This window comes from Haliaeetus leucocephalus, unplaced genomic scaffold (genome assembly GCF_000737465.1).
Source record: "Haliaeetus leucocephalus isolate CR32 unplaced genomic scaffold, Haliaeetus_leucocephalus-4.0 Scaffold162, whole genome shotgun sequence".
Classification (NCBI taxonomy): Eukaryota; Metazoa; Chordata; class Aves; order Accipitriformes; family Accipitridae; genus Haliaeetus; species Haliaeetus leucocephalus.
In genome coordinates this window covers 9113305-9122804 of record NW_010972598.1, presented here as the reverse complement: position 1 = coordinate 9122804, position 9500 = coordinate 9113305, and the positions used below count along the sequence as shown (strand labels likewise).

Below are 9500 nucleotides of genomic sequence, written 5' to 3'. Positions count from 1 at the left end.
TATTGTGTTAGAGTGGGAATTAGAGGAAAAAGGATGACTGTGTATACTGATGCAGAATTAAACCCAGGCAGAGACAGGCAAGAGAGAAGGGATACTCCCTGGGAGCATTCGACTGGAGCTCTGTATTGGGGGACAGAAAAGAAATTAGCCAGCTGAGATTGATGTCGGAGAATGAATGTGATTCGTATTTTAATAATAAAAGAGGTCTCCCCACAAAGGAAATTCCCATCTTGGCTTGGTGATGTAGCGCTAAGTGGTTATTGATACATGAAATGCCAAAGCCCATAGATCTCTAGTTACACTGGAGTAGACACTCTTTGGGGCTTGTAATTACAGGGAGTTGGCAGACATACAGATTTCATCTTTGAGAGAGAAAAAGACTTTCTGCTCTCCTGCCAGGTGGGATGACTAAGCTGAGTGCCAACTTGGACATACCTTCCAGAGCGTTTGCAAAGCAGCATTCAGTTCTACCTCAGGTTCTTTTGCTCTCCGGGTTTCTGAAAATGAACTAATAAAATATTTGTAATGGCACCTGCAGCAGTGAGGCATCTCGGAGAGAAAAGCCAAGTCCTGCCTCCCAACCAGAGGAAGGCACAGTTGAGAAAAAGCAATAGCTCAGAGCTGCGTAGGAGGGAAACGGGAAAGGTTTCGTAATGGCTGGGGCACCAACGATGGCTGAAGGAGAACTGATGCTCCTGGGTGCTGCCCTGACTGTAAGCACGACTTTGCTCTCTGCAGCCATCCTCACGGCGTGGATTAGGCGCTGATGTACCGATGCACGGGGCAAACACGTTTTTCTCAGGCACTCTGCTTGAAGGCAAGCTGCCCGTGCTGCCAGGGGACAGCTGTATATCCAGACCTGTTGTAATGACACCTGGAAAGCCAGCCCTGCCCTCTGTTGCTTTCTTCAGATAGTCTCTGCACATTTTCCCTCTGATTCAGAGTACTGAGGTCAACGACATCAAGTCTGGCCTTGGTGATCTATGCTGACTGGCAGATGATCAGCTATCTGATATTTAGTTAGACAACTCCACATGAAATATGTAAAACCTGTGGGCAAAAGAGCAGTACTAATACTTTTTGGCCAAATTCTGCTCTCGGTTACACCAGAGGAATGCAACTGAAGTCAATAAGACTTACAGGAATTAAGGATAGCATGTGGTTTGGGTTTTTTTTTTTTGAGATGAGATTTAGATTTTAGTTGCAGTTAAAAGGGCTGGCCACAGACAAATCTCAAGGAAAAGTAACACTGTTGTTTGCTTTTCTTCCCTAACTCCAATGTCAGCCCCAGTCTGACAAAGCACCCTATAATATTTGCTTAGGCACTGAATTTGTTAGCCTAACTTATTTTTACTGTTTATCCCACATTTCTGTAAAAATGTGTAAAAATGTGTAAAAGTGTGTTAATGCCAAATGTTCTGAAATGCTCTTTTTCACAGGCATAGTGTACACTAGGAAGAGCTTGCAAGTATAGCTATGCTGGAATTTTTATATCAATAAACCCCTGAGGGGTGGTGCAACTCGAGGCAGCGCACTGGTTCCAAGGATGAAATAACACATCCTGGCAACCTGAGCGGTTTTTGCCAACAGAGCTGCAAGGCATTTTTTTTTTTTTTTTTCTTTTCTGAGACAGAATACCAGCAAAAACTTCTCCTGAGAAACGAAGCAGGGGCTCCACGTTAGCAAGCTGCTTGGGACGTTCACCTGGCGTGAGGCAGAGGAAAGTGCGCGTCCCCGCTCTGCTTAAATCAGGTGCATCAAATGTGAGTCCCTCTCCTAGAGAATCATTTCCCCAGCTCTGGCTGCCAAAAGATCCCTCCGTCCCTCTGCGCTCGTCTGTCAGAGCTGCCCCAGGACAGTTCGATGAACTGGTGTTTAGGGTGGGAGGTGGGAGAGCTGGGAGTCAGTCACGCGACACAGGAGCTTGAAGGGGGTCTCCTGTACCTCCGGACATCGGTCGGGCTTTAACCCCAGCCAGCAACTAAGCACCACGCAGGCACTCACTCATCCCCCCTCAGCCCAGTGGGATGGGGGAGAGAATCGGGAAAAAAAGTAAAACTTATGTGTTGAGGTAGGAACAGTGTAATAGGACAGGAAGGAAGAAACTAATATTGATAATAATAACAATAATAAAATGACAATAATAATAATAAAAAAATTGGAATATATAAAGCAAGTGATGCACAATGCAATTGCTCACTACTTGCTGACTGATGCCCAGTTAGTTCCCGAGCAGTGATCCCTCCCAGGCCAATTCCCCCCAGTTTATATACTGGGCACGACATCCCATGGTCTGGAATACCCCTTTGGCCAGTTTGGTCCAGCTGTCCTGGCTGTGTCCCCTCCCAACTCCTTGTGCCCCTCCAGCCTTCTTGCTGGCTGGGCAGGAGAAGCTGAAAAATCCTTGACTTGGTCTAAACGCTACTGAGCAACAACTGAAAACATCAGTGTGTTATCAACATTCTCATACTGAACCCAAAACACAGCACTCTACCAGCTCCGAGGAAGACAGTTAACTCTATCCAAGCCAAAACCAGGACGACTTCTCAAACACCAGCCTCTTAGCTAGCCTCAGGGGCAGAGCTTTGTCTGGTTTTCTGCAGAAGCACTTGTTGGGGCCCAAGAAATCTTTCCCGACAAGGATTTTGTTGCAACCGATGTCCCTTCATGAAAAGCATAGCATTTTAAAAGTTGCAGTTTTCTGACACAAGCACATGCGTAATCGTATTTCACTGAAGAATTTCTGATCAACTCTTGTGAGCTCAGGAAAGGCCAAATGACCTAAGGGTTATAAGGTGCCAGTTACAGATAGTGTTTCACATTCTTTCTTAGAAAAATAGTTATGAAACTACTGGATTTTCTTTCCCTACTTTTTTCTGTATCTCTTCCAATGCAAAATACTTTGTTCTCCCAGTGGAAACCAATCATTTACTAAATATTTAGTGTAATTCATATCTCTGTCTCCCAAGTGGGCCAATGTTTACACTTCAAAAGCAAGAATCTTTCTTCTCATGCCATAGTCACTCCATAGAAATAAATACAAACCACAGAACCTGCACAAATCTTTGCTGAGGCACAAAATTTTAAACACCTTATGGATTAATGTTTATGGAGCCTGTCAGAGATTTAAAACCACAACGAGAAAGAAAGGTTTTCTTCAGCTCTGAGCAATGCACTTTTTGTCTACCGCCAGCCCTACACTGAAAAAGCCTTGGCAGGTTGTTTGTCTAAGCAGACAGGTCCTTATTCAATTGTTCCTCATGTCTTTCCACTTAGTTCTTGCTATAAATTTGTCTCTTTGCCACCCTCTTTACACTTTACTTTGGTGTGCCTCAGAGACAGGCAGAGCCAGCAGCTCACCACTAATTCAGCCTAAGGGGAAATGCTAGCAACAAAGACCAGCCTGCCAAAACCCATAAAACTTGTTGCTTTTTGCCTCACTTTAAAACAAAAAAATAATATTGTCTTTTCTCTAAAGTGGTAAAGCAACACATGCCCAAATGAGTTCTTGACATTACACTGCAGGATTTTTTAAGGGTTTTGAAGAAACCTTGGCACTTATCAACGTTCTCCAAAATGTATGATTGTTAATTAGTTTAGTAGTCAGCAAAAGTAAAAAAAAAAACCTGGTGGCACAAGGTGCAACCGGTGGCTTTTGGTAAGGCAATGGGAAGTCCATGAAAATCACAGCCTCTGAAATACTGAATAAATCCAAAAGGAAAGAACTGATTAAAAGCAGAAAGGTAGTCACATCCACTGCCATAATAACCTGCTGTTTCACTGCTGCCACTGTACCTATGAGAATGTACCTGTACTTAGCAGCTGGGCAAAAACAGCTAGTGAAAATCATAGAGATCAATCATTTCAAAGAGAAACGGGCATTTGCCCCAAACTGTGCTATTTTTTTCTTAAAGGCTTAACTGGGCTTCTTGCTTTATTTACCAATTTTTTCCTCTTTCTGAAGGGAGCTTGGTGAAAAAAAGATGACTCTCCATGGACTAAAAGCCACTGCTACCCATTGTAAAGCAGAATTTGGCTAGGTCAAGCATAGCAATTTTTGGCAAGCTGATAATGCCACTTTCCCACCAGACGTGCCTGCTCCTCTGCCTGCCCTCAGAAACACTCGAAATCTGTCTGAGGGTCTCTGCTGCAGACCTGCCCCCCCGTAAGGTCTGCTGGGCAGCCGTTCCTGCTCCCCCCAAATTGCAGGGTCCTCCCCACCCTCTTGCTCACTTGTCCAGTATTTCACCCCTGCAGACGAGGCTGTCGTTTGTAGTCATGAGTCATGTTTTCCCACCTAGCACCCAAGATTTGTTTCGGTTTTCCTTGGACACTCATTGAGGGCAGAAAGGAGAAAATACCCTTTTCTCCCCTGTGTGCCTGTTATGAGGAGGGGTTAGGAAGGAAGGAGAGAAGGGGAACAACTAGCCTGGTACACAATACAAATGTCAATGCTGGGGACTGGAAATAAGAAATACTCATGCACTTTACCTAGCTTTTTATTCCACATTTAGGACTGTGTGAAATTTCCACTGGTAAAATACCACACTTTTCCTGTGAAAACATTTCCATTTAACCCCACAACAGACCTCTTCCCATTCTTCTGAGGAGCAGTGCATAAGGGATGCTGAAGTAGCACATCTCTGACAGCTGCCCAGGGTTTTCCCAGTTAAACTTCCTATATCTTCACATTTAAACTCTTTGCTCCTCCTTTTATTTGCAAGTATAAAGAACTTTTTCTGGAATTTGATGAGCCATACAGCAAACAGGCAGTGACAGCAAAATAAGTCTGGCCAAAGAAAGGGAATAATTAATAATAATAATAATAATAATAATAATAATGATGTGAGATAAGCACATTCTACTTTTGTGCCCAACGATTTTGAAGCTATTTTATGTCTTACATCTTCTGGTGTTATTTTGTGTTCCTATTTTCTCCTGCATTCTATGTCACTTCAGCTACTCCACTGGCTCTCAGAAAAGCATTTTACAGCCAGTATTTCACTCCACGTAATAGCTGTTTTCCTAGGGGATTTTCACAGTTGGTGCAAACCTAGTCACAAGCGTTGGGGGTGAATTTACCCCTCCCCAGACAGAGCTCCTCCCGCTGACATTCTCCACACTATGGTTTGTTTCCCAGGCCCCCAGAATCCTGCAGAATCCCGTGGTTGTTTCCAGATGATCAGGCAGCAGACTGAGTTTGTCAGCAACATTTCCAAAAGGCTAATTTTTTTCTCTTTTTCTTTTTTCCCCTCTCTCAGTGCTCACATCCTTCCTGCCATCCCAGGCTCTCCTTTAACTCAGGAGCCAGCTGTGTTCTCAGGGTTGGCTCCTGCTCCCAAGTACACCGTCCCAAGTTCTCCACTGGGCTGAAAGAGGAGCATCTCCAGAGAGCCGCGGCGATCCGGGCGGGTGATTTAATGCAAGGTGAGCGAGTCAGCAGCGATGCCTCTCTCTGCGTTGCGATGAGCAACCTCCTTCTGAGAAATCTGAAGAGCGTGCTGGTGTCGGCCGGGCAGGCAGAGCGGAGCAGAAGTGCGGCTCCAACTGACGGCGAAGGTACTAGCGCCGCTCTGCTCTCACCCCACGAGCTGCAGAGCGGGGTTTTTTAATTCTTGTTGTTGCCCTGAAGGATTAAGTCCTCTTCCTCATACTGACTGCTCACTAAAGTGTGATAAAATCCCACAGAGTAAGCTCTAATCATGAAAAATGCAACATGCTGGAACTGGAAAGTCTCACCGAAGGATGACGCTTTTCAAAGCTATCTGTGTTTCCCAAGGACAACCCACCACATGCCAGCCTGCTCCTCCACAATTTTGACTTGACTTCTACGTTCTGTCCCCTTTCGAAAAGGCCGGTTTGATGACTTTATGTTTAATGATCAAATAATGCGTGGGCCTTGGTGTTTTGGGATGAGGGTTTGGCTCACCTGTGTAGCTCTCAAACACCAGGATCTCGGCCCCTGGTTCCCATAAACACTGTTAAAAATTCCACCCCACGTTTCATGTGGCACAGAGCACAGCTCAGTCATCAGCTGCTTGCTCATAGATGTGTTAAAACAAACTGTGCGTTGAAGGAGTTTACAAAGACCATTTTCTACTTAAAAAAAAAAATTAAAAGAATGAATCATTTCTATTTTTGATTAAGAAGTCTGACAACCTCCTACTTATCTCTTGGACTCCATCTTCCCTATTGCTCACAGCGAACACAAAGAGGTAAGACAGCAGAGGGTTTTATTATTCTTTTAAACTAAACATGTATGTCTCTTTTTTTTTGTTGTTGTTTTTTGAACAATCACCCGTATCAAGTATGAAAACCTGTGAATACAGTTTAATGATACCACAAGTACGGGACGGCTGGAGTCTGGGGTTGCTGTTTATGGACTTTTAATTCGTATTCATATTAAAGCCATAGGAGGCTTGCCATTGATGTCAGTTGGTTTTGATTTAGTACCTGTGTTTATAAGAGGCTAAGTGATAATTCTTTACAAATAATAATAAAAAACATTACTTCTTTTTTGTTATTATTTGCTACAGGCCCCGACAGACTCTGTCACTGACTAGGACTTCATGATGCTCAGTGATGTAGAAACCTAGGAGAGAAAGGTAGGCCCTAGCCACACAGCACACAAATAAGCGCCTGTATATCCTCTAAGTATGACAAGAGCCGCTTGCTTGACTTTTATTTCCCATTATTTTTTCAAACTGTAAAAATAAATCAAGCATTTCATATACCTCAACCGAGGCTGCAGAACGCATTTGCTGCTTGAGAAACAGCAACTTGAAAAGCAGGTGAGAGTGCAGGGTAATTCTTTAAAAGAGGGTGCCAGGAATCCATAGCAGAAAAAGAATCTCGGAAGCGAAGAATCTCTTTCTAAGAATTGCGTTATCCTCTGCCAAGCAACACCTGATCCTGCAACGTGAAGCAGACTCCTCATCACTCACGTAGTAAGTAACACGGCTTGGGTCTAGCGGTCCCTGTCGTTGCAGTACGGCATTGAAATCTAAGAGGTTTCACTTTCTGTAGCCTGGATAGTTAAGAGCCAGATAATTTTTCCCTTCTCACAGAATTTCCGATATCCTTATTGGAACAATCCTGTTGAATTTAGTGCAGGATGGTCAACCGTCCACAGGATTTTAAAGCAGCCTGCACAATTCTATAGCGGAGAGATAATTCCCTTTTGCTTTTTACTGACCTAATTAAAAGCACAAAAAGAAAGCATTCATGCTCCAGTAAGTTCTGCTGAGCATTTCCTGAATATTTGGATCCACCGTCTAACCAACATGAGCTGCTTTCTACAACAGTTCTAGAAAGACGTGGGGGAAGAGTACAAGACGTGGGTCTCATTACGAGAGCAGAAGCGTAGGACCTCAGGAAATTTGGGTACAATTCCTAACGTGGCACAGATCAAGTCTGGACACGGTCCTGGTGTGAGGTGGCAGCTGGGTCAAAACCGATGCCAACACACGACTGAGAACGTCTCTGGCCCTGGGGGCTCAGGGCTGCGCTCGGCATAAACCCACCCCTGGAAAACTACGGCAAGTCATGTAAAACAAAATTTTCCTTCAGTGGCATCACCACAGAGGGGACGCTCACACGGTATTGTTGTGAAAGGACCCATGAGTCCTTCTGGGAATCTGTCTCCTTTTTAAATGGGAGATTCGCACCTCTAAGGAATACTGATGTGATTCTCTCATAGTCTTTCCCCAGCTATAGTGAGGAAAACCGTTTCTTTCCCTTTTCATATCCCGTACCTAATCAGACTGGAAGTCCTTGGAGGCAGGTAGGTTTCCTACCACCACAGTGGTGGTGGGAAGCTCTGCCTGTTAAAATTGCTCTGCCTTTTACATTATAAACCCCTATTTTCAGTTGCTTAAACCTTGATGGTTTTTTATCACTTGATCTCACATTTTCCTTTAAAAATATTTAGTTTAGGCTGAATTATCTTCTGGGATGGGGGGCAAAGAAAGGGAAGAAACTTTCAGCGGCATAGTCAAGACTCTCTTGAGAAAAAAAGCTGGGGAAATGACAGTAGACAAAATAATAGTGTATATTTTGGCAAGACATCTTTATTTTAAAACCATAATGCCCCCAGTTTCTGGACTCTAGACTTCCCATTTTGCAGAGTTTTGGCCTTTTGGCTATTGCCAACTCTTGTGGAAATCCACTCAAATTCGACTAAGTCACAAACCCTCAAAAACCTGCAGCTTGTTTTTATTAGATACATTTCTCATCTATTCTGAGCACGGATTTTTTTTTTTTTGCTGCAACATCAAATTCAAGCTGCTGTGCCGCTTGGTAGGCTAAACCGAGAGCAAAGGGGCTGTCGGCCGTGGATTGCCTTTGCCCAGCTGCACACTGGTGGGGCGCAGGAGGACGCTGACCCACCGCTGAAGGGGCTGTGGGGCAGAAGGGAAAGCAGGCGTGGGGCTGTAGGGTTGCTTGGTGATGAAGGGGGCCCGGACTCGAACTGGGAGCCAGACTGGGATGGACTGGCGGAGGTGGAAGAGGACTGGGAAGATGATTCTGGAGAGGTGAGACTGACTGCATTGACAAGGCAATGGGAATGAGAGGTTTGATGAGGGGAAAATGGGACTAGGTACGTGTGGAGAATAACTTTGGGGTATGAAAGAGGCTGGAGTTACGGTCACAAGAAAAAAAGCTCCTTCTGGCTCTGACCGAGACACCAACATTGTCAAGTTCCACCACCTCCTGGCTGAGAGGAAAAGGCGAAATGTCCTGTGCTGCCTACTGCAGCAAATGGCAATCTGCTACCTCTGCGCGAGACGCTGCTAGTTTGAGACTGGTGGAGCTCTGCGTGGCGCAGCGAAGGGTCTCAGACGTGCTCTGACCTGGGCAATGCCGCACGACGGCTTTCTTTTCTCTTTCCTGTTGAAAAAGCCCAGGAGATATTACGGGCCACACACACACGTGCGTGCACATACTTTGTGTTGATAATTGAGCTGTTTAAACCCAAACTTTTTGAAAAGGGGGCTTCCCGAATCCTTGTGACTCTGGCTCAGCTGAGAGCCGGAGAAGCTGTGACTAGTTTGTTGGCTGCATGCCTTGAACATGGTACGATCTGGAAAACTCAGCCATAGGTGTCTCAAGGAGGGCACCCAAATCTGTCCGTAATTAATACCTCCTTCTCCCCACTTTGGCTCCGGAGATCGTGCTCCAGCTGCAGCTGTGTGTGACAAGCCCTCAAGGTCAGAGCTTGGGGACACTGTCCCCCATGTGCTGGGACCGTGACACCTTGCACCCCCCCCCGAAGCCCTTTCACACCCGGGTCCTGTCCCGTGGACACCCTAAGACTAAAGCAAGCCCTGATCGCTTCGCCCCCCCCCGGCAGCACCCACCACCGTGGGCCGTGGGTCCCGGGGTGGCTGCGGGGGGACACACACCGTGGCAGTGAAAGAATTTCTTTCCGGCAGCCGGGGGGGGGAAGGAGATCGATCCTCTGGCGGTTCACAGTAAGGAAATTAATAAACTCCCTCCGT

At 45.5% G+C, this 9500-nt stretch overlaps 1 protein-coding gene across 1 annotated transcript in view; it reads left to right on the top strand.

Annotated features, from left to right (window-relative positions):
• Positions 1-5465: 5465 nt before the first annotated feature.
• SMOC2 (SPARC related modular calcium binding 2) overlaps positions 5466-9500 on the top strand; it is a 152883-nt gene continuing 148848 nt past the window's right edge. The window contains exons 1-3 of the mRNA XM_010562962.1: positions 5466-5559; positions 7711-7783; positions 8303-8534. Of these exons, the coding sequence (XP_010561264.1) occupies positions 5466-5559; positions 7711-7783; positions 8303-8534 (399 nt within the window). The remainder of the gene's footprint in view (positions 5560-7710; positions 7784-8302; positions 8535-9500) is intronic.